The 26,337-nt window shown below is 44.0% G+C and overlaps 1 protein-coding gene across 1 annotated transcript; it reads left to right on the forward strand.

Annotated features, from left to right (window-relative positions):
• Nucleotides 1-20,362: 20,362 nt before the first annotated feature.
• Nucleotides 20,363-25,365, forward strand: LOC123397180 (O-fucosyltransferase 9-like). Its single transcript, XM_045091829.1, has 10 exons — nt 20,363-20,914; nt 21,713-21,785; nt 21,895-21,962; nt 22,388-22,476; nt 22,714-22,911; nt 22,995-23,199; nt 23,278-23,445; nt 23,785-23,952; nt 24,088-24,278; nt 24,774-25,365. The coding sequence occupies exons 1-10, from the start codon at nt 20,537-20,539 to the stop codon at nt 24,907-24,909; spliced, it is 1,674 nt and encodes a 557-aa protein (XP_044947764.1). The 5' UTR covers nt 20,363-20,536; the 3' UTR covers nt 24,910-25,365.
• The last annotated feature ends 972 nt before the right edge of the window (nt 25,366-26,337 follow it).

The following is a 26,337-nucleotide window of genomic DNA, read 5'->3' on the forward strand; positions in this document are numbered from 1 at the left end:
CATAGATTCCCAAGGTAAACGGAATCCGCAAGTTGATGTCATAACACATATCAAGTGAATCAATAGAATACCCCATTGTCACCATGGGTATCCACATGCAAGACATACATCAAGTGTCCTCAAACCCAATATTCAATCCAACATAACAAGATCTCAAAGGGAATGATTCAATCCATTACAACAAGATAGCAAGGGAAGAACACCATATGATCCGACTATATTAACAAAGCCCGTGATACATCAAGATCGGGACATCTCAAGAACACGAGAGAGAGAGAGAGAGATTGAACACATAGCTAATGGTACATACCCTCAACCCCGAGGGTGGACTACTCCCTCCTCATCATGGCCTCCGCCAGGATGATGAAGATGGCCACCGGAGATGATTTCTCCCCTCCGACAGGGTACTGGAAAGGCTCAAGACGGGTTTTCGTCGATACAGAGAGTTGTGGCGGTGGAGCGGAAGTTCTTTGTTTATTTATGAGGGTTTATGTATATATAGGATATTTTGGCGTCGGAATCATGCTAAACGGTGCCATGTGGGCCCCATAAGCCATTAGGGCGCACCCAGGGGGTGGGCGCGCCCTGTTGGCTTGTAGCTCACAGGTGGATCCCCTCCGGTGGTTCTTACCTCCAGTATTTCTTATTATCTCAAGAAAAAAAATCATAAAAAAGTTTCGGGCGATTCTGAGAACTTCTATTTTCTACACAAAAACAACATCACGGTAATTCTGCTCAAAACGGCATCAGTCCGGGTTAGTTCTAAATAAATCATATAAAGTGCATCAAGACCATATAAAATTATTGTAAACATAGGAAAATATGGTATGGATACTTCATAAATTATCGATACGTTGGAGACGTATTAGCAGGCATGCTGCTAGGCTTCGTGCTAAGAAGCTATCCTCGGTATATTACATGATCATCATCGCCCCTGTTCTCCGGGGCCTTACTCCTCCACCACCGCGACGAGTAATGAGGAGATCACACTCTCCTTCGGCAGCGAGGAGGAGGAGGAGCAGCCGTCCCTCCTCGTCGAGGCCGCCATGACGAATGAGGAGTATCGGGCGCACCTTGAGCTCATGCTTGAACGATCGCTCAGCGACCGCGTTGCCGCCGTCGCTGCTTCTCCATCATGTCAAGGAGTAGCAATTGTTTCCTCCATGGCACCGACTCAAGCAGGAGCCCCCAGGTACAACCACATCGTCTAAATCTGATGCCTCGTCAAGGATGGGGTAAATGAGCAGCCGCACTCCCCACCGTGCAGCACGTTCAACCGGTTTGATCGGTGGGCGCCACTACCACACTGCTTCTGGTGTGGGAGGCCTTAAAGGAGGACGAGCCCTCCCCGTTCCTCTCGATCATGCACGTGGATCTCTTGAACTACATCGATGGTGGAAGTAGCACGTCGTCGCATAGGACCTTGACGATGGAAGAGAGAGCAACAAGGGAGGCAACATGGCGGGAGCGGCACAATGTGCAGCGTCGGGCCGCGTTCAGCACACTAGACGTCGCGTGAGCCTAGGTTCGTGCGGACCCCGACCTCCAGTTGACTTGGGTGGAGGACTTGTCTAGGACCATCATAGAGACATCCGCGTGAGGATGACGCCACCTCATCCAACAACTCGTCAAGATTGGCGTGGTTGAGTCACCGCGTGGCATTGCCCTCGTCGTAGCCAAGGGCAAGGCGAGGGGCGATCGCACCACAACGGAGGAAGCCGATCAATTGTGCGGTCATTCGCACAACAACGGAGGAAGCCGATCAATTGTGCTGCAAGTGGCAGGCACAGGCCAACCAGGGTTGTCGCGACCCCTGCACTCCCTTCCGCTGCTGGAAAGACCACCATCACCACGACTCCAATGGTAGCGGCAGTAGAGCGGAGACGATGCAGGTCCCGCTGCCATGGAGGGCATGCGTATGAGGTTATCGTCCGACATATTGTGTAGTTTTCTTAGGTTTCTTTATATTTTAGTTGAAGTTGTCAAATATCATCTCGTTTAGTTGTAGCATGTCGAACTTTGCATGAATTAGGTCCGGTTTGCATGAAAATTGTTCGGTTTGCATCGAATTCATCTCGTTTCTTCAATTTTCGTTTGCAATATGCAAAGATGTTTTGGACATCGGTTAGGTGGCCGATTCCTATATCTGCTATTGCAGAAGGATAGTGATTTCGATGAAATATGCGTAGACGTATCGGACATGCGGTTAGATGGCCGACTCTTATATTTGCTACGCATGACGTTGAAGATGCCCTTAAAGACCATTGTTGCTTACGAGGTTTGATTTGATAAAAAAGTACTACTCCCTCCGTTCCTAAATATAGGTCTTTTTAGACATTGTATTAATGGACTACATACGAAGCAAAATGAATGAATCTACAGTCTAAAATATGTCTATATACATCCGTATGTAGTCTTTTAATGAAATCTCTAAAAGTACTTATATTTAGGAACGGAGGGAGTAGAATGGAGAAGTGCCGATTCCAACGGTGCACGGGTTCTCAATAGGATTCGATCTTTTTGGGCGGTTGACACCACAGGTTCACGAGTGCAGCTTTTTTTTTCCCTCTTTTTTGTTTTTTTGCGGGGAGGTTCACGAGTGCAGCTGGCCGTAGAATAGAAAGTTGCACCGTCACCTATACCGAAGCAGGCCATCGAGGAATATTATTCCCCAGGCGATCGTGAAACGTGTGGATCTTTTGTGACAGTACCGTCAGGACGTGTGTTTGTGTTTATTTAGACTTCAAGCCCTTAATACCCGACCTGTCTAAATTGTCACGTTTCTTTGCAAAGCTTTTAGCGGAAAGAGTAAACTCAATAGTCAGTATACATCCGAACATAGAAAGTACAACGGGAGAACGCTACAGCCAACTTTAGCCAAGTGGCTAATAAGGTTGGGCGAACAAGCCTGGCTCTGTCTGGACGAGGGGTACTCGTTTAGTTACTGTGAGTAAGTATAAATGAGTGCTTAGTTCAAGAACTAATGCAAGAAATGGTTGATTAAGCGCCCGGTTCGTCCAAAACTTTGCCATAGAACACCTAGCAGCTTACTATTCCATTATCATTTTATACCCTTACATTTAGAACATAAAACTAAGTCCAATCCCAGTCCTACCACGTCCCCTGTATTTCTTTTTTCGATATAAGGCGCTTTTATTATCTTAAAATGTGGCATCAAGTTGATAAAAATCATTAAGAATATCATCTGATTTCTGCATAACTAGAATGCACACAGCCAACTACCGACAGTGTGACTAAGAGAAAGATAAAAGACCGACAATAAGGCAAAAATAGAGTCATATAGACCAACACTATGCCTATGTGAAAAGGGATGGTGGACCGATCCGATGATTATGTTGCCACCTATGTTGGGTAAAAACCTCCGTAGCCATCTGCTACAACTGCGTACACACCATCTTGAACAGTGATTGATACTCCGCACGTCCCCTTGATTTCTGACTCTCTGTCTATGTAATTGGATGTTATCCAGGTAGAAAGGGCTTAAGATGAAGTCCTCTCATGTCCCCTCTATTTCTGATTGTCTGTTTATGTGACTGGATATTATTCAGATAAAATGGCTTAAGATGAAGTGTTCAATAAAATAAGGGTGGGCACTCTGCGTTGGTCGATCAACCTAATCGAGATCGTTTACATCTTGCTCACACGCGAGCACCATCAGATCTCTTCCGTCTTGATCCAACTCCACACGCTCCCTAAATACAATAGAGGGAAATAGTGTGCAGTCGCCTCACGCGTCACGCAACATGTGTTCCCTCCCAGAGGCATGTCAGATGTTCGGTCGGCCTTGCCAGCTTGCCTCACTGTAGATGATTTTTGCATCGTCGGCATCGCAGTCACAACTTTCTTGGTCATCAGTCATAGCAGAGTCGTTCATCGATAGAAACTTTTTATCGTTGCCTCAGTTGTAACCTTCGTAGCGCTACCATCGACGGTCGCATCAGTGTGGTAGCATCCCGCCTTGCGGGTGCTAGCTTCCGCGAAGCCTTCTCATCGCCTAGTTGCAGCACCTCACATTGCATGTCCTAGCAATGTGTGCACGTGGTCTCAATATCGCGCCTCGTGGGGTCCCACTAATGTGCATTGCCAATAGCAGCACCGCGCCTCGTCGGTCTCAGCAATACGCATCGCCGGTCCCCAACAACATGCCTCATCGGCCGCAGCACCGCGTTGTCGTCGATGGTTCTAGCATCACACCTCACCAGTTCCAACACATTACCTCACCTATTCCAAGCACATGATCATCGCGGTCACGGCGTGTGGTCTACTATTGCAGCTCCTGATCGTCGTCGTCGTAGCATGCAGACATCGCGGTTTCAGAGCGCGGTCCGCCTCCCACAGGATAAGAGCGCTACAACAACCACTGTCAAGGTACGTTTCGTTGATCCTAACATTGGTACTAGAGGGAGTATGTGGAATTTATAATCAAGGGGACATCACGTCAAGAGAACAGAGGGTCTTAGAGACAAATCACACAAAAACATGATATACCCAAGTTCATGTTGGAAATATGCCCTAGAGGCAATAATGAATTAGTTATTATTATATTTCTTAGTTCATGATAATCGTTTATTATCCATGCTATAATTGTATTGATTGGAAACACAATACTTGTGTGGATACATAGACAAAACAATGTTCCTAGTAAGCCTCAAGTTGACTAGCTCGTTGATCAAAGATGGTCAAGGTTTCCTGGCCATAGGCAAGTGTTGTTACTTGATAACGGGATCACATCATTAGGAGAATCATGTGATGGACTAGACCCAAAACTAATAGACGTAGCATGTTGATCGTATCATTTTGTTGCTACTGTTTTCTGCATGTCAAGTATTTGTTCCTATGACCATGAGATCATATAACTCACTGACACCGGAGGAATGCTTTGTGTGTATCAAACGCCGCAACGTAACTGGGTGACTATAAAGATGCTCTACAGGTATCTCCGAAGGTGTTCGTTGAGTTAGTATGGATCGAGACTGGGATTTGTCACTCCGTGTGATGGAGAGGTATCTCGGGGCCCACTCGGTAATACAACATCACACACAAGCCTTGCAAGCAATGTGACTTAGTGTAAGTTGCAGGATCTTGTATTACGGAACGAGTAAAGAGACTTGCCGGTAAACGAGATTGAAATAGGTATGCGGATACTGACGATCGAATATCGGGCAAGTAACATACCGAAGGACAAAGGGAATGACATACGGGATTATATGAATCCTTGGCACTGAGGTTCAAACAATAAGATCTTCGTAGAATATGTGGGATCCAATATGGGCATCCAGGTCCCGCTATTGGATATTGACCGAGGAGTCACTCGGGTCATGTCTGCATAGGTCTCGAACCCGCAGGGTCTGCACATTTAAGGTTCGACGTTGTTTTATGCGTATTTGAGTTATATGGTTGGTTACCGAATGTTGTTCGGAGTCCCGGATAAGATCACGGATGTCACGAGGGTTTCCGAAATGGTCCGGAAACGAAGATTGATCTATAGGATGACCTCATTTGATTACCGGAAGATTTTTGGAGTTACCAGGAATGTACCGGGAATGACGAATGGGTTCCGGGTGTTCACCGGGGGGGCAACCCACCCCGGGGAAGCCCATAGGCCTTGGGGTGGCGCACGAGCCCTTAGTGGGCTGGTGGGACAGCCCAAGAAGGCCCTATGCGCCAAAGGATAAGAAATCAAAGAGAAAGAAAAAAAGAGGAGGTGGGAAAGGAGAGAAGGACTCCACCTTCCAAACCTAGTTGGATTCGGTTTGGAAGGGGAGGACTTCCCCCCTTGGCTCGGCCGACCCCCTTGGGGCTCCATGAGCCTCAAGGCAAGGCCCCCCCTCTCCCGCCTATATATACGGAGTTTTTAGGGCTGATTTGAGACGACTTTTCCACGGCAGCCCGACCACATACCTCCACGGTTTTTCCTCTAGATCGCGTTTGTGCGGAGCTCGGGTGCAGCCCTGCCGAGATCAGATCACCACCAACCTCCGGAGTGCCGTCACGCTGCCGGAGAACTCATCTACCTCTCCATCTCTCTTGCTGGATCAAGAAGGCCGAGATCATCGTCGAGATGTACGTGTGCTGAACGCGGAGGTGCCGTCCGTTCGGCACTAGATCGTGGGACGGATCGCGGGACGGTTTGTGGGACGGTTCGCGGGGCGGATCGAGGGATGGGAGGACGTTCCACTACATCAACCGCGTTCACTAACGCTTCTGTTGTGCGATCTATAAGGGTACGTAGATCGGAAATCCCCTCTCGTAGATGGACATCACCATGATAGGTCTTCCTGCGCGTAGGAAACTTTTTGTTTCCCATGCGACGTTCTGCAACAGTGGCATCATGAGCTAGGTTCATGCGTAGATGTAATCTCGAGTAGAACACAACAGTTTTTGTGGGCGGTGATGTGCGTTTTGCTGTCCTCCTTAGTCTTTTCTTGATTCCGCGGTATTGTTGGATTGAAGCGGCTCGGACCGACATTACTCGTACACTTACGAGAGACTGGTTTCATCGCTACGAGTAACTCTGTTGCTCAAAGATGACCGGCGAGTGTCGGTTTCTCCAACTTTAGTTGAATCGGATTTGACCGAGGAGGTCCTTGGATGAGGTTAAATAGCAATTCATATATCTCCGTTGTGGTGTTTGCGTAAGTAAGATGCGATCCTACTAGATACCCATGGTCACCACGTAAAACATGCAACAACAATTAGAGGACGTCTAACTTGTTTTTGCAGGGTATGCTTGTGATGTGATATGGCCAATAATGTGATGTGATATATTGGATGTATGAGATGATCATGTTGTAATAGTTAATATCGACTTGCACGTCGATGGTACGGCAACCGGTAGGAGCCATAGGGTTGTCTTTAAACTAACATTTGTGCTTGCAGATGCGTTTACTATATTGCTAGGACGTAGCTTTAGTAGTAATAGCATGAGTAGCACGACAACCCCGATGGAGACACGTTGATGGAGATCATGATGATGGAGATCATGGTGTGACGTCGGTGACAAGAAGATCGTGTCGGTGCTTTGGTGATGGAGATCAAGAAGCACATGATGATGGCCATATCATGTCACTTATGAATTGCATGTGATGTTAATCCTTTATGCACCTTATCTTGCTTAGAACGACGGTAGCATTATGAGGTGATCTCTCACTAAAATTTCAAGACGAAATTGTGTTCTCCCCGACTGTGCACCGTTGCGACAGTTCTTCGTTTCGAGACACCATGTGATGATCAGGTGTGATAGACTCAACGTTCACATACAACGGGTGCAAAACAGTTGCACACGCGGAACACTCGGGTTAAGCTTGACGAGCCTAGCATGTGCAGACATGGCCTCGGAACACATGAGACCGAAAGGTCGAGCATGAATCGTATAGTTGATATGATTAGCATAGAGATGCTTACCACTGAAACTATTCTCGACCCACGTGATGATCGGACTTGAGATAGTGGATTTGGATCATGTACCACTCAAATGACTAGAGAGATGTACTTTTTGAGTGGGAGTTCTTAAGTAATATGATTAATTGAACTAATTGTCATGAACATAGTCTAATGGTCTTTGCGAATTGCGATGTAGCTTACGCTATAGCTCTACTGTTTTTATATGTTCCTAGAGAAAATTTAGTTGAAACTTGATAGTAGCAAACTTTGCACAAGATTGTCCTCGTTGTTGCGCAGAAGGCTTATGTCCTTAATGCACCACTCGGTGTGCTGCACCTCGAGCGTCGTCTGTGGATGCTGTGAACATCTGACATACACGTTTCTGATGACTACACGATAATTCAGTGCAAAATACTTAATGGCTTAGAAGCAAGGCGCCGAAGACGTTTTGAAACGTCACAGAACGTAAGTGATGTTCTAAAGAGATGAAATTGTGATTTCATGCTTGTGCCCTTGTTAAGAGGTACGAGATCTCCGACAAGATTCTTTGTCCACAAAGTAAAAGAGAAAATCTCAATCGTTGAGCGTGTGCTCAGATTGTCTGAGTACGACAATCGCTTGAATCAAGTGGGAGTTAATCTTCCAGATGAGATAGTGATGGTTCTCCAAAGTCACTGCCACCAAGCTGTGAGAGCTTCGTGATGAACTATAACATATCAAGGATAGATACAATGATCCTTGAGTGATTCGCGATGTTTGACACTGCGAAAGTAGAAATCAAGAAGGAGCATCAATAGTTGATGGTTAGTAAAACCACTAAGTTTCAAGAAAGGCAAGGGCTAGAAGGGATACTTCGTGAAACGGCAAAACAGTTGCTGCACTAATGAAGAGACCCAAGATTAAACCCAAACCCGAGACTAAGTGCTTCTGTAATGAGGGGAACAGTCACTGAGGCGGAGCAACTCTAGATACTTGGTAGATAAGAAGGCTGGCAGAAGTCGAAAGAAGTATATTTGATATACATGATGTTGATGTGTACTTTACTGGTACTCCTAGTAGCACGAGGGTATTGGATACCGGTTCCGTTGCTAAGTGATTAGTAACACGAAATGAAAGCTATGGCATAAACGGAGACTAGCTAAAGGCGAGGTGACGATACGTGTTGGAAGTGTTTCCAAGGTTAATATGATCAAACGTCGCACGCTCCCTCTACCATCGGGATTGGTGTTAAACCGAAATAATTGTTATTTGGTGCTTGCATTAAGCATGAACATGATTGGATCGTGTTTATTGCAATACGATTATTCATTTAAAGAGAATAATGGTTACTCTATTTTCTTGAATAATCACCTTCAATGGTTTATTGAATCTCGATCGTAGTGTTACACATGTTCATGATATTGGTGCCAAAAGATACGAGGTAATGATGATAGTACCACTTACTTGTGGCACTGCCGCTTGAGTCATGTTGGTATAAATTGCATGAAGAGGCTCCATGCTGATGGATCTTTATACTGACTTGATTTTGAATCACTACTGACATGCAAATCATACCACATGAGCAAGGCCTTGTTTTCATTGAGATGAAACAAGATGGTAACTTGTTGGAAGTGATACATTTTGATGTATGCAGTCCAATGGCTGCTGAGGCACGCAGAGGATATCATTATGTTCTTACTTCAATGACGATTTGAGTGGATACAAGAGTATTTACTTAATGAATCACAAGTCTGAAATATTGAAAAGTTCAATTCTGTTTCTGAGTGAAGTTCGTCGTAACAAGAGGATAAACTGTCTATGATATGATCATAGAAATGAATATCTGAGTTACGAGTTTTGGTACGCAGTTAAGACAATGTGGAAATTGTTTCGCAGTTCATGCCACCTGGAACATCATAGTGTGATGATGTATCTGAATGTCATAGCCACACACTATTTGGTATGGTGCATGCTATGATGTCTCTTATCGAATTACCACTATCGTTTATGGGTTATGCATTAGAGACAACCACATTCACTTTAAATAGGGCACCGCGTGTTTCCGTTGAGATGACAAAGTATAGACTGAGGTTTAGAGAAATCTAAACTGTCGTTTCTTGAAAGTTTGGGGCTTCGACACTTATGTGAAAAAGTTTCAGTCTGATAAGCTCGAACCCAAAGCGGATAAATGCATCTTCATAGGATATCCAAAACAGTTGGGTACATCTCCTATCTCACATCCAAAAGCAAAGTGTTTGTTTCTAGAAACGGATCCTTTCTCGAGGAAAGGTTTATCTCGAAAGAATTGAGTGGGAGGGTGGTAGAACTTGATAAGGTTATTGAACCATCACTTCAACCAGTGTGTAGAGGGCGCAGGAAGTTGTTCCTGTGGCGCCTACACCAATTGAAGTGAAAGCTGATGATGGTGATCATCGAGCATCGAATCAAGTTACTACAAATCTCGTAGGTTGACAAGGTCGCGTACTACTGCAGAGTGGTACGGTAACCCTGTCTTGGAGGTCATGTTGTTGAGCAACAGTGAACCTACGAGTTATGGAGAAAGCAATGGTGGGCCCGGATTCCGACAAATGGCTGGAAGCCATGAAATCCGAGAGAGGATCCATGTATGAAAACAAAGTGTAGACTTTGGAAGAACTACTTGATGGTCATAGGACTATTGAGTAAAAAATGGATATTTAAAAGGAAGATAGACGATGATGGTGATAAGTCACTATTAAGAAAAGCTCGACTTGTCGCAAATATGTTTCCGACAAGATCAAACAGTTGACTATGATGAGACTTTCTCACTCGTAGCGATGTTGAAAGTCTGTTACAATTATGTTAGTAGTTGCTGCATTATTTATGAAATATTGCACATAGGATGTCAAAACATTGTTTCCTCGATGGTTTCCTTGAGCAAACATTGTATGTTATACAACCAGGAGGTTTTGTCGATCCTAAAGATGCTAGCAAGTATGCAAGCTCCAGCGATCCTTCAATGGACTGGTGCAAGCATCTCGGAGTTGGAATATACACTTTGATGAGATGATCAAAGATTTTGGGTTTGTACAAGGTTTATGAGAAACTTGTATTTCCAAAGAAGTGAGTGGGAGCACTATAGAATTTCTGATGAGTATATGTGGTTGACATATTGTGGATCAGAAGTAATGTAGAATTTCTGTAAAGCATACAAGGTTGTTTGAAAGGAGTTTTCAAAGGAGTACCTGGATTGCGCTACTTGAACGTTGAGCATCAAAGATCTATGGAGATAGATCGAAAGCGCTTAATGGAAGTTTCAACAAGATCCATGCCTTGTCAAGTTTTTGAAGGAGTTCAAAATAGATCAGCAAAGAAGGAGTTCTTGGTTGCGTTGTGAGGTGTGAATTTGAGTAAGACTCAAAACCCGACCCCGGCAGAATAAAGAGAATAGACGAAGGTCGTCTTCTATGCCTTGGCCGTAGAATCTGAAGTATGCCATGCTGGGTACCGCACCTGATGTGTGCCTTGACTCAAAGTCTGTTGAGAGGTACAGAGAGTGATCCATGATTGAATCACTAGCAGTGGTCAAAATTTATCCTTAGTAACTGATGGACTAAGGAATTTTTCTTGATTATGGAGGTGGTTAAAGAGTTCGTCGTAAAGGGTTACGTCGATGCAAGCTTTGACACTAATCCGAATAACTATGAGTAGTGAAACGGATTCGTATAGCAGAGTAGATATTTGGAGTATTTCCGAATAGCACATAGTAGCAGCATCTATAAGATGACATAAATATTTGTAAAGAACACACGGATCTGAAAGTTTCAAAACCACTGACTAAAACCTCTCTCACGAGCAAAACGTGATCAGACCCCATAACTATATGGGTGTTGGATTCGTTGGAATCACATGGTGATGTGAACTAGATTATTGACTCTAGTGCAAGTGGGAGACTGTTGGAAATATGCCCTAGAGGCAATAATAAATTAGTTATTATTATATTTCTTAGTTCATGATAATCTTTTATTATCCATGCTATAATTGTATTGATTGGAAACACAATACTTGTGTGGATACATAGACAAAACACTGTCCCTAGTAAGCCTCTAGTTGACTAGCTCGTTGATCAAAGATGGTCAAGGTTTCCTGGCCATAGGCAAGTGTTGTTACTTGATAATGGGATCACATCATTAGGAGAATTATGCGATGGACTAGACCCAAAACTAATAGACGTAGCATGTTGATCGTATCATTTTGTTGCTACTGTTTTCTGCGTGTCAAGTATTTGTTCCTATGACCATGAGATCATATAACTCACTGACACCGGAGGAATGCTTTGCGTGTATCAAACGTCGCAACGTAATTGGGTGACTATAAAGATGCTCTACAGGTATCTCCGAAGGTGTTCATTGAGTTAGTATGGATCGAGACTGGGATTTGTCACTCCGTGTGACGGAGAGGTATCTCGGGGCCCACTCGGTAATACAACATCACACACAAGCCTTGCAAGCAATGTGACTTAGTGTAAGTTGCGGGATCTTGTATTACGGAACGAGTAAAGAGACTTGCCGGTAAACGAGATTGAAATAGGTATGCGGATACTGACGATCGAATCTCGGGAAAGTAACATACCGAAGGACAAAGGGAATGACATACGGGATTATATGAATCCTTGGCACTGAGGTTCAAACGATAAGATCTTCATAGAATATGTGGGATCCAATATGGGCATCCAGGTCCCGCTATTGGATATTGACCGAGGAGTCACTCGGGTCATGTCTGCATAGTTCTCGAACCCGCAGGGTCTGCACACTTAAGGTTCGATGTTGTTTTATGCGTATTTGAGTTATATGGTTGGTTACCGAATGTTGTTCGGAGTCCCGGATAAGATCACGGACGTCACGAGGGTTTCCGGAATGGTCCGGAAACGAAGATTGATATATAGGATGACCTCATTTGATTACCGGAAGGTTTTCGGAGTTACCGGGAATGACGAATGGGTTCCGGGTGTTCACCGGGGGGGGGGGCAACCCACCCCGGGGAAGCCCATAGGCCTTGGGGGTGGCGCACCAGCCCTTAGTGGGCTGGTGGGACAGCCCAAGAAGGACCTATGCGCCAAAGGATAAGAAATCAAAGAGAAAGAAAAAAAAAGAGGAGGTGGGAAAGGAGAGAAGGACTCCACCTTCCAAACCTAGTTGGATTCGGTTTGGAAGGGGAGGACTTCCCCCCTTGGCTCGGCCGACCCCCTTGGGGCTCCTTGAGCCTCAAGGCAAGGCCCCCCCTCTCCCACCTTTATATACGGAGGTTTTAGGGCTGATTTGAGACGACTTTTCCACGGCAGCCCGACCACATACCTCCACGGTTTTTCCTCTAGATCGCGTTTCTGCGGAGCTCGAGCGGAGCCCTGCCGAGATCAGATCACCACCAACCTCCGGAGCGCCGTCACGCTGCCGGAGAACTCATCTACCTATCCGTCTCTCTTGCTGGATCAAGAAGGCCGAGATCACCGTCGATCTGTACGTGTGCTGAACGCGGAGGTGCCGTCCGTTCGGCACTAGATCGTGGGACGGATCGCGGGACGGTTCGTGGGACGGTTCGCGGGGCGGATCGGGGGACGTGAGGATGTTCCACTACATCAACCGCGTTCACTAACGCTTCTGTTGTGCGATCTACAAGGGTACGTAGATCGGAAATCCCCTCTCGTAGATGGACATCACCATGATAGGTCTTCGTGCGCGTAGGAAATTTTTTGTTTCCCATGTGACGTTCCCCAATAGTTCATGCCCTTGGTGTGGGTAGAAGCCTTACTTTATGCCTTGCTATTTTCTGATTATGTTGAGTATACAGAAGATTACAATGTCGTGAACGATCTCCATGAGACAGGGTATCTCGATGGGATGTGATGGCGGAGATTCATGTTACAGGATTCAAAATCCTTTCTGGGTGGTATAGACCACAACAGTGTGGAGAAGTGATGAGTAACATTAGTTAAGGAAAAAGAAAGAGAAAATCACAAGCCATATCTATCTGGCTACTTTTAGATACTTCCACTCTAGTTTTCTATTCCTTCTATTTTCTTTACCCTACCTACTGTTTCTAGAATTCTCTAGTTCTAAGTCATTGTGAGTAGAATGGTGAATACAAAAATGTTTTCTAGAGTGTTGCAGCTATAAGTAGAAGTATGTGAAGGTTTCCCAAAGCCCTATAAATAGAGGTCCTCACCTCTAATTTGTAACCAGACTATATACCCCCGCTACCTATAATAGAACCTAGTGTTCTTATCTAAGAGCTTGGAGTAGATCTTGTGCTCTAGGAGTTATGGATTAAAATCTTGCTGTCAATTGGCCTACACTCGTCTCTAGAGTGATATCTAACGCAACACGTGGAAGTAGTGCCTTCAACACTTGTGATGTACATATTGTAGCGGCAAGGTGGAGCTGCTCCTGCACAACCTCGTGTTGCTTCAGGTGGTATCGGAGCACCGTTGATCCATACAAGTTCTTGTTGTTCTCTTTGCGAGCAAGTTGCACCAAGCAATTGAGCAATTGGAGAAGAGGATGGATGTTGCAGAACAATAAATCAAAGAGTTGCATGAAGATCTTAATCAGAGGTTTGACCAGTTGGTTGAGATGATAAGGAAGGGTTTTCCCCATGCTACTAATGAATAAATTTCATGTAAAGAAGAAGAAGATGTTCAACGATGAAGAAGGGGAGGTAATCTTGGATCAAGATTACCACAACAACATGCAGCTCAGCGTACTTCAAGAAGGCCTATTTATGTTGAAGCTTCTAAAGGTGAAGAACATGATGATGTCCTTGAACAACCTGATCTCTATGCATGTCAGGGAGTACCAAACCGTACATATGCAAGGGATACATACAAGGTGAAAGATGTGACCCCAACTTTTAATGGAAATGTTGATATTGAAGGCTGCCTTGATTGGTTATATGAAGTGGAGACTTTCTTTGAGGTCACGGAGGTTCCAGAATATCTGGAGTTCATTTGGTCACATACAAGGTAAAAGGAGGAGCCGGTGCATGGTGGAACCACGTTCAAGAAGAGCGCAAACTAAGAGGAGAACCTCGTGTGAGAACTTGGAGGCAAATGAAAAGTCTTTTGAAAGGGAGTTTTTTACCTACTGATTATGACCGGATCCTATTTATCCAATTACAAAATTGTGCCCAAGGAAATAGGACTATTTTAGATTACACGGAGGAGTTTCTAAGGCTACAAGTGAGGTGCAACCTTGCCGAAACTGAAGATCAACAAGTTGCAAGGTACATCAATGGTCTCAATGATGCTATTCAAGATCGTTTGTTGATGCAAAAAATATGGTCCATCGATCAAGCACAAACTCTAGCATTAAAGGTTGTGAGGTTTGTGAGGACAAGAAAGACAACTAAGGATCCGTATCCTCCACATCCTCATACCGAAGGCTCGTCTAGGGATCGCACTAATTGAGTGGAATAAAAGATTGCTCCACCAAAGGCAAAACGACACATCCCGAAGCAAACCAGAGGCAAGGGTAAGAAAAATAAAGGCCCAAAGTGCCATAAATGTGGTAAAGAGGGACACATATCCAATGGTTGCCCACTAAGATTTTTTTAACACAACTATCCATGATGGTGAAGACGACGAGGAAGAATACGAATATGAAGATGTAGAGGGACAAGAAGTTTGTTAAGAAGGTGAAGAGGTGGTATGTGTGATTGAGCGTCTCCTATGTTCCAGACCACAACCCGATGACACACAACGAAAGAAATTATTTGAGAGCAACTGAATGGTGAATGGCAAGGTATGCAAATTAGTAATTGATAGTTGCAGTTGTGAGAATCTTATCGCCCAAGAGCTGGCGAACCATTTAAAGCTTGAAACCCATGATCATCCAAATACCTACACTATTGGATGGATCAAGAAATGAGTGAACATTAATATCACCAAACAATGCAACCTGCCACTTTCTTTGGGCAAGCATTGTCGCTCAAATGTGTTGTGTGACATAGTTGATATGGACGCCAACCATATTCTTCTTGGGAGACCTTGGCAATTTGATGTGGATACTACACAGAAGGGCAAGGAAAATTCTTACTCCTTCATTTGGAACAAGAGAAAGATCATTATTCTACCAAACAAAACTGAAGCTAATACCTCTAAGGAGGATGGGAAAACAATGTTAACTATCTCCCATACCTCTCGTGAGTTTACGAAGGACTTGAAGAGGCAGATTTATGTGTTGCACATGTTGTATAAGGATAAGAGTACTTGACTGTTGAATTTCCAGCAAAGGTACGTGGTTTATTGGCAAAATTTCATAACATACTTGGAGAGCCACAAGGATTGTCACCGATGAGAGGAATTCAACATAGAATTTACTTAATTCCAGGAGCAAGTCTTCCTAACCTTCCACACTATTGAATGAGTCCAAAAGAGTATGATATATTGAAGGGGGGAAAGTGGAGGAATTGTTGCAAATGGGGCACATTCGAGAAACTATATAGCCCATGTGTTGTACCAGCCCTGCTCGCGCCAAAGAAAGATGGATCTTGGCGCATATGTACGAACAATAGATCCGTTAACAAGATCAGTGTAAGGTATAGATTCCCTGTTCCCTGTATGGATGATATGTTGGATCATCTTAGTGGAGCAAGAGTGTTCACGAAGCTATATTTAAGAAGTGGATATCATCAAATCTGTATGAAACCCCAGGATGAATGGAAAACCACCTTCAAAACAAAGGAAGGGTTCTTTGAATGGCTAGTCATGCCATTTGGACTCTCAAATGCACCAAGTACTTTTATGCACTTGATGAATCAAGTCCATCGACCCTTCTTATCCCACTTTATCGTGGTCTATTTCAATGACATCTTGATCTATAGTAAGGATGAGGGTGAATACTTTGATTACATTCGGAAGGTGCTAGAAGTACTAAGGGAAAATGAGCTCTATGTCAACTTGAAGAAATGTGTTCTCCTGCAAGCACAACTTCTTTTCCTAAGAATCATCATAACATGTGATGGTATTCGTGTTGATGATTCCAAGGTTGAAGCAATCTGAGAATGGCCAACTCTGAAGACCATTTCTAAGGTAAGAAGTTTCCATGGCCTTGCAACTTTCTATATGCGATTTGTGAAGGATTTCAACACGATCATGGCACTGATTACCGAGTGCTGGAAGAAATGAAAATTCCAATGGATAGAAGCGACTGAAGCTAGTTTTAGTGATATCAAGCAAAAACTCTCACAAGCTCCTATCTTGGTGCTACCTGATTTCAACAAGACTTTTGAGTTGGAATGTGATGCAAGTGGAGTAGGCATTGGAGATGTTCTATCTCAAGAAAGGAAGCCCATTGCTTTCTCTAGTGAGAACTTAAGCAAAGCTAGACAGAAAGAGAGTACTTATCACCAAGAATTGTGTGTCATGTTCACAACTTTGAAAACTTGGGAAGCCTATCTGCTACCTAAAGAGTTTTCCATTTACACTAACCATCAATCCTTGAAGCATTTTAGAAATAAAAAACATGTTGATTGCATGCTAGCAAGATGGGCGGCATATATGGAGAGGTTTAACTATCTCATCATGCATAAATCTACAATGGCTAAACGAGTGGTCGATGCTTTGATTCATCGTGCATGCCTCTTGACTTCTTTTGAGACTTAACTTCCAGGCATGGATCAAATAAAGGAGTTGTATGAGGATGACGAAAACTTTCTCCATGCTTGGGTAAAGCACACAAGAGGCTACCTGTTAGGTGATGACTATTTGGTGCAAGATGGCCATCTCTTAAAAAAATGATCGTTTGTGCATTCCAAAAAAAATTGTACATGACAAAATGGTTACAAAGCTCCATTCAAGTGATCCTAGTGGCCATGTTGGCGAGACACGACTATTGCTAACCTGGAAGCTCGCTACTTTTGGCCACAACGAAAGAGAGCTGCTGGAAAGTTTGTTCAATAGTGCCCCATATGTCACCTCTAAAGGCCAAGTTCATAACACATGGTTCTACATGACTTTGCATGCTCATGTTTCTCCATGGGAGCATATCTCTATGGACATTGTCTTGGGCTTGCCAAGAACAAGACAAGGGAGTGATGTTGTGTTTGTGGTTGTGGACAGATTCTCTAAGATGGCTCATTTCATCCCATGTCACAAGACAACACATGCTCATCATGTAGCAAACCTATTCTTTTGAGAAGTGGTAAGATTTTATGGAGTTCCAAGGTCCATCGTTTGAGACCGTGATAACAAGTTTCTTGCTGCATTTTGGCTCACTTTGTGGAAGCAAATTCAACACCTAATTGAAATTTTCTAGCAGTGCTCATCCACAAAACAGATGGACAAACGGAAGTGGCAAACAAGTTATTGGCAGTGGTGGAGCCAAGATTTGGATATGGCCGCTGATAGGGGGGGGGGGCAAATACATATGTACTAGCTCATATGAGTCAAATATACACTATGTAGTTCAGGTTTTATCGACCGTTAAGGGGGGCCAGGCCCCTGCTCGTCCCCCTTGTCTCCACCCCTGGTTATTGGGTAATCTGATCCATTGCATTTGTGTAGAAAGAAAGGGACAACGGGAGTTTGGCTTTATCTCTTGCAGAGTTCTCCTACAATAACTCTGAGCATAGATCCACATGAACGAGTCCTTTCTCCATTGTCTACACTAAAGTTCCAACACATGTGGTGGACCTGGTAAAGCTACCAACAAGGGAAAACTCAAAATCAACACTGTCCTTTGCTGATAATTACACCGAACTATTTGAAGAGATTCGTGGTGTTTTGGAAGTACAAAATAAGAAATATAAACAACTTACTGATTGCAAAAGGAGGCCAAAATTATTCCAAGTTGGTGATAAGGTGATGGTCTACCTCCAAAAAGAGAGGCTTCCTTTAGGTGTTAAAGGGGAGCTTAGGCAGCAAAAGTATAGGCCTTTCTCTATCACGAGGAAGATAAATGATAATGCTTATGTGATAGATCTTCCAAGCGACATGGGTATATGCTACACTTTTAATGTTGCGGACTTGACCCCCTACCATCAAGAAGAAGCACTGTATGAAGATAACTCGCCACCGCTCTATGAAGATAACTCGAAGGCGAGTTCCAAACAACCAGGGGAGAATGATGACGAACAATAGTTGATGAAAAAAGAAAGAGAAAATCACATGTAGAATTTGTGTGGCTACTTCTAGATACTTCCACTCTAGTGTAGTATTTCTTTTATCTTCTTTACCCTACCTACTGTTTCTAGAGTTCTCTAGTTATAAGTAGCTCTGAGTAGAATGGTGAATACTAAATAATGTTTTATCGAGTGTTCCAACTATAAGTAGAAGTATGTGAAGGCTTCCCAAATCCCTATAAATAGAGGTCCTCACCTCTTGTTTGTAACCATACTATGTACACCCACTCCCTATAATAGAACCTGGTCTTCTTATCTAAGACCTTGGAGTAGATCTTGTGCTCTAGGAGTTCTGGATTGAACTCTTCCTGTCATATTGGCCTACACTCATCTCTAGAACGATATCTAGCGCATCACATTGAAGTACTGCCTTCAACACTTGTGATGTACACATTGTAGCAGCAAGGTGGAGCTGCTCCTCCACAACCTTGTGCTGCTTCAAGAAGGTCATCCTCTACGATGCTCCCGATGCCCCTTATTTATAACACAACTTATGGAAGGCATCCATGTCGGTGTGTAAGGTGTGTAGAGTGTGGAGTCTAGCTCTTGCATTGGTTTACATTGTGTGTAGGGTCTTTTCTTCCTTATTTGTACAGACCTCCTTCTTACGATATGAGATATGATATTATTCCTCCTCCTAAGGGCATTTCTAAACGATCCCCTATCCGGCCATAAGGGAGGATAAATCCGGTTTTACTCCTCTATGCCGCACCTAGCCGAAGTCCTAGTAAAACCTATAAGGGAGGATAAATTTTACTCCAGTCCCTATTCAACCCCTAAATATACTCCGTCTGGAGGCGACCGAGAATACATTTTCTTCACGCAAAGGCCTCCTTATGGCTGGCCGGCGACTCATGTGAAGTTTCCTTGTTGACGGTTGTGACCTCCGGCCTCGTCGGCGACCTCACCGCCGATGCTCCGTTGCCCTCATTAACAGCAGGCCTCGTCGATGCTAGTTTCGCCTTAGCTCCGTTGCCCTCGTCGTCGTTGCCGTGGCAGCGGAGGCACGCTTGGTGTACGTAGCATCCTCGGACGGGCCGTGCCCCACTAGCAGTGGTGGCGCATAGCTGAACTGGACAACGCACGGAGGAACGACGGGGCGCTCTGCAGGCACAAGATGGTCGTGTTTTCCCTCACGGTGGCTGGGCGCATCGTCGTCAACGGCTCCGCCAGGCGGACGATCTCCATGTGGCAGCGCGATGAGGGCACCAACCACCCCCGCGTCACTATGGCCATGGCCGGAGCAAAGGTGAACAAGGTCTCCGTGCGTGCAATGTAGAGCATGCACACGTGTGCGTGCAAATCATGTGTTTGTGAGAGAGCCTAGGCTCTAGATGCGCGTACGAATCATATGCACCTTGTATCTAAGGTATAATCATGCACATCCTTCTTAAAAATCACAATGGTTCTTTGAGCTATTCACTAAACTTTAGAACGGTGTGAAGCTTATAGAGAAAGGATGAATATAATCATTTATAGTTCAAATAAACTATGTACATAAAATATATTTTTATGGTAAAAAGTGTTTTTACTTCGCTAGGTGTAAGGGATCCGTTAGAAATGGTTAAAATTTAGTGTAGTAAATATACCCTTCTAAAGCTTATTTCAAAGTTTACTTCTTTATTTTGCACGGGATTGATTAAAAATGCTGTAAGACGGTGACGAGCCATCATAGATTTTGTTTTGGAAACCGAAGTAGAATTGTTAAGCTTGACAAAGAAATGGTAGTATTTGTTTGTAAATCTGTATAAAACCCGGAATTTCGCTTAAGCCACAAACAATCAAGGCACACGTAACAGTCAATAAGTCGGCGAGCATCCACCAATAGGAGGAGACCATTCGCACACCGGCGGTTGCCAATACGATTCCACTACAGGTCTCCTCCTCCGGTCCTCTCCGCGGTAAACCTCGGCGCCCCCAACGAGGCCACCCGCTTCATGGCCGAGCTGAGCAGAGCTCGCATGATCCCGCGAGAGCCCCACCACTGAGGGAGCGAGCGATGTCCGTTGCCCCGTCGGCGCGCAGCGGCTGCGGTGCCGCCAAGGCCGCGCGGCGCCACCAGGCGGGGCGCGCTGGCGGAGGGAGGCGCCGCGCCGCCGTGGTCCTCCTTCTCCTCGCGCTGGCATACGCGACGGGGCTGCTCATGTTCGTCTTAGGAGGCGGGGGTTCTGTCGACATCGGCGGCCGCGCGGGCGTTACGGTGGCATCGTTGCGGCGGCGGCGCGCGCCCGCCCCGTCCCCACCGCCGCCGGGGTCGGTTTACCGCAGCCACATCGTGTTTAAGCGGCTATGGCCGGACATACGCGATGACGCCGCGTCCGCTTCGACTGCCACCTCCGCTTCTGCCTCCACCTCCTCTCCGTGGCGTCGCAGCATGGTGGGTGGTCTTTCTTCTTGCAGTTACCGTGCTCCCTGGGGAGATTTGGGGTTCTCACGTGCTTGTTGCCTGCTTCTTCGGTTCGATTCTTCTACTTCTTCATGTTTCACAACGCAATCAACGCGCTAACGCATTAGGCGAAATGTTCGGGGAGAATTTCGGAACCCTTTTGGTGCCTTTTCTCTGATTTATCACGGGAACGACGCCCAATACATTATTGTATCGTGAGCTGGTGTTCTTGGTATGTGAGTGATTTGCGCAAAAAGTCTAGTTCTCGATTCCTAGTTTTTACCTTCCTGTGAACGAGGTCATGCGCCCCCGCATTTCCGTTGTGTACGGCTACGCTCGTGACTTTGGATGTATTCATGCGTACTACTAGTCTGTTGTTTGTTGGCATCAAACTATATCTCTGTTTTGCCAAAAAAAAAGGAAGTTAATGTCTAGAAGTAAATATCCTTATCTCCTTACGATTCCGATGGAAGATTAACTATAGATTTTTGGTGGTAGATCTTCTGCGTGGCAGGTTGTGAATGCAGTCATTATAAATGAGCTGTTCAGTTCAGAGTTAAATTAGTCTAGTATTGCTCCAAAATACTCTGAACTGAACAACTCAGAGCTAAATCAGTCGCTCCAAAATACTCCAGAGTCTAGTATTGTTCAGTTCAGGTTGGGAGCATCAAATATGTTCGCAAGGAGGAACCAACTTCTTAAATCAGTCCTAAGAACTTCCAGCATATTCATTTTTGTCTATCGAACCTACCTGCTTTTGTCAATAATCATATTTTTTGTATGGTGCAGTTAATGACATCACGTTATCCAAATTCTGGAGAGCTATGGATGCCATGCGTCAAGAGGACGCTGATTCCATCAGGTTCCGCTTTCATACCTTTTGTTATTTTTCAATAAACTATTTGTTCCCACTTGAAAGTGGAGGTTAAGCTTAATACTGACTGGCTGGATCATTTTTGGGCTCTTTACAGATGTGCCGCCTTCAAATGGGTATCTCATAGTTGAAGCAAATGGTGGTCTGAATCAACAGCGTCTTTCTGTAAGTTTCTGCGCTAGGTTAGATACAGCAAGCAAGCAATACCATTGCTAGTACCCATACAAACGTTCAGTGCCGATGAATCCATTGACACCACTATGTAACTTGAAGTCATGTACTATCACTTGATTGAGATAGCGTTCATCAAAAACTTTGTGCTGGAAAGGCATTAGTACTATCTTTGTACACACATAGGTGTGTTATTCATCCAAAGATCACCGATATTTGCTTTCATCATTTTGGTCACATGCCATCTAAAATTCTGTTGAGAAATATATTTCTTCTGACCTGATAGTTTGAGAATTAGACTCTGGTCTCTAGCATTTTCTGTGATGTGGATGTCTCATTTTGTAAAGTCCTTACAACCTTCACATTATGCTGAGTAATAATTATTGACAGTGCAGTTCCAATTTTTTTTTTCAATACAGATCTGCGATGCAGTTGCTGTGGCCAGCTTGCTTAATGCAACTCTTGTGATCCCAATATTTCATCTGAATAGCGTTTGGCGTGATCCTAGGTAACTAATGATATTTTGTTTGCTCACTGCTTTGTTTCTTAACATTAGATAATTGCATTTTATATGATGGATGCCTGTCTGGAGCAGTTGCCTCTTGCTCATTGTTTTAGTGTCTGGAGCAGTTTGTTTGACTTCTAAAGTTCAGTTCTGATTATTATAAACCCTTGAAATTGTATTTTCGAAATTCTCCTTCATGTTCTAATATGTATTGGCTCTTCCTGATGTTTTGTTTCTCAGCAAATTTAGTGATATTTTTGACGAAGATCGTTTTATCGGGACGCTCAGACAACATGTAAGAGTTGTGAAGGAACTCCCAAAAGATGTTGTGCTGCGTTTCAATCATAATATAAGCAGCATACCAAATATGCGAACTAAAGCTTACTCATCCCCAGATCATTATGTCCAGAAGGTTCTCCCGAAACTACTGGAGTTAGGGTATGGTAAACGCTCACCAAATCATAAATAATAGTAGAGGCCTTGGTTGAAAATGGGTTTCATTATATATCTTTTCGATGCAGGGTTGTGCGCATAGCCCCGTTCTCGAATAGATTGGCTCAGTCAGTTCCATCGAATATCCAGGCCTTGAGGTGTTTGGTAAACTACCAGGCTCTGCGGTTTGCCGAACCAATAAGAGTTCTTGCAGACGATATGGTTGTCCGAATGATGAAAAAGAGTTCTTTGGCTGGTGGGAGATATGTCTCGGTGCATCTCCGTTTCGAAGAGGTCTTAATACACTCTCTCTTGTGAGTTAACTATTACATAGTTCTTCGATCATACTAAAATTTTGCGCACACTGTTTAGGATATGGTAGCTTTTTCGTGCTGTACATATGATGGTGGCCGCAAGGAGAAAATTGAAATGGAAAATGCCCGTGAAAGGAGCTGGAGAGGGAAGTTTCACCGACCTGGTCGAGTTATCAACCCCGAGGCAAACAGAAGAGATGGGAAATGTCCACTTACTCCTCTAGAGGTTAGGATTTTTTGTACCCTTTTTACTATGTTTTGTCTACTGAAGAAACAGACTGGTTAAAGCATTTGTGAGGATATATGTACACCCAATGATGCATTCGTATTTCAGGTCATTAATTAGCATCACAGTAGGCCTGTTATACTATCACTACTTGCTTTTCATATAGAATTGATGGGTGCTGCTTACTTTGTGATGCTTCAGGTCAATAATAACAACGTTTTAAGTTCAGTGCCATTAGTTGAGTCGTCCCTTTAGTAGCATTCAAAACAAATTTAGAAGCTTTCAAATATGTAAATATACTTACTAGAGCTAATATGTTAACTGACTGAATTTGAGCAGGTTGGTATGATGCTGCGAGGCATGGGATTTGACAATACAACCTTCCTCTACGTTGCCTCTGGTAAAATATACAATGCTGCAAAATACATGGCTCCCCTTCGCCAGATGTTCCCTCTTTTACAGACCAAGGACACTCTTGCATTGCCTGAAGAGCTTGCTGAGTTTGAGGTATTGTTTCCCCCGGCCAGCCCATCAGCCCAGCCGGATGTTGTTTGGCATGTCAGATGAATATGCATGCATTAAACTGTTGATTGATTCACATTGAATTCTTCATGCTGTTACTCACCAACCTATTCTCTGTAGGGGTATTCTTCTCGGTTAGCAGCATTAGATTACACTGTCTGTGTTCAGAGCGAAGTGTTTGTGACGACCCAAGGGGGGAACTTCCCTCACTTTTTGATGGGACACAGGCGTTACCTGTTAGGAGGGAATGCAAAGACAATAAAACCCGACAAACGGAAGCTGGTCTTATCTTTTGACGACCCCAATATCAGGTCTGTTTGAGTTGCCATTATACCATCAACAAAGTATTACTCCCTCTGTAAACTAATATAAGAGCGTTTAGATTACTTAAATAGTGTTGTAAATACTCTTATATTAGTTTACAGAGGGAGTACAAATCACACCGAATCAGTTTCAATTTTTGAGTATCTACTGGAATTTTCACCAAATCAAACTGCTAAGCAGTTCGTGCTGACCCAAGACTGCCCTTGTTATTCGTTCACCATCCAAGACTGTCCTCTGTAGCTATTGCCTACTCCCTCCGTAAAGAAATATAAGTGTCTAGATCACTAAAGTAGTGATCTAAACTCTCTTATAGTATTTCTTTACAGAGGGAGTACTTTTCAGAACGCATTATCCATGTCAACAAATTGGAACACATCTCTGAGTTGACCTTCACATCATGATATGATTATATGTCCATCTTTGCTTAACGTGTAAATGGATATAGTGGTATATGAAACTCAAATTATTTGTTTGAACTGCAGATGGAGTCGATTCAAGCACCACATGCAGGAAATTCTGCACAATAGTGACATAAGGGGCATTGCTTTCAGGAAACCTAATGATTCCATATACACCTTCCCAATGCCTGATTGCATGTGCCAACAAGATGGAACATGATCTAGGTTTTAGCATACATAACTGAGGGATGCATATCCTCTGCCTTTGTGCAACAAAGGCACCAAAGGCACGGGCATCGTTGACTGCATGAACAGGATTTGACGGTCATGATCAAAACTGGAGTGAAGTCGAGCATTTGGAGCTCCTCAGGAGATTCTGAAACCCTCTGGCATTGCTCAAACCGTTTGATTCAGGGTAGAATGGTCAAAAGATGCCTAATGACAATGCATTTCAGAGGGTCAGAAATTGAGAGGATGTGAGGGATTTTGTAAAGTTGGTAATCTGTAGGTAGTCCACCATATAGCAATCTCCATTTGTTCGCTCTGTCTATAGGTTGTAAAGAGAAAAGAACTACGAGATTGGCTTGTAGATATGACTATGAGTACAACCTGAGTGCCTCAATGTATATTCGAAAAACAAAGGGCTAAGAACCACAAGGAAAGGAATTTTTCAGTATATCATCACTCATCAGCGTTTGTTCTTGCATTTCATCTCGCCCTTCACAATTCGAAATGATACCACTTATTTGTACTCAAAAAGAGCATTCGACTATGCACAAAGTTTTGTGCCCTGATTTTGACATTATTTAGTATTTAAACGTAATTCATGTCTCTCTGCTCCCGGCTGGTACGTTTCATTTCACATGATCTTGCGCTATTCCAGTGCGATTAAAAAGGCTGCAGCTAATCGAGTTGCATTGTGTTTCTATTATGACTTGGTGTGGGTATGTCATTTAACCATGAGAGACACAGCCATGGACTCCCTCCTTTTTGGTTTTGACGATGTTAGTCCTCACGGGTGCCGCACCTTGCTGGTTGCTGGTCCAAGTAGGCCGTCCCGAGGCCTCCTAGGCCAGTTTCCACCCTGGGCCATTAGTCCAGCCCATGAGCTTCATAAGAAAAGGTTTTGAAAGCATTACCATTGAAGATAAGGAAGCCGGATCCATGGAGGATCCCCTTCATCGACGTAGCCGACTAGATTATGTAACCGCCCCGGTATATTATAGCTAGTCGATGTTGAAATATGAGGTGGGATTTATGCCCATCCAATAATTTCAGAAAAATCTTTAAGGGCTCATGTGGGTGTCATGATTAGGTATTTGGAAATGTGTGTACAAGGGACCCTCAGCAGTAACGATCCAAGATATTAAGCAAAGGATGCAAGACTTCACTTCAGTTGATTACATCCATGAGAAGCGGGAGATGAATCTTGAAGCTCATAAGCTTTCAAAAGCAGCGACTACCTTAGCTTTTGGCCGCCATATTTGGCTTTCTATCTTACGTGAAATTATTTGTATCCCCGATATTGTTGTTATTTGATTAAGTGGCTTTCACCCCTAAAAAAAAGATTAGGTATTGGGAAGTTTAGTACCATACCACAAGTGAAGGAAGAGTTGGACCCCTTTATAAGAGTTCCTCTTCTACATGC

The sequence above is a fragment of the Hordeum vulgare genome, chromosome 5H (genome assembly GCF_904849725.1).
Source record: "Hordeum vulgare subsp. vulgare chromosome 5H, MorexV3_pseudomolecules_assembly, whole genome shotgun sequence".
NCBI lineage: Eukaryota > Viridiplantae > Streptophyta > Magnoliopsida > Poales > Poaceae > Hordeum > Hordeum vulgare.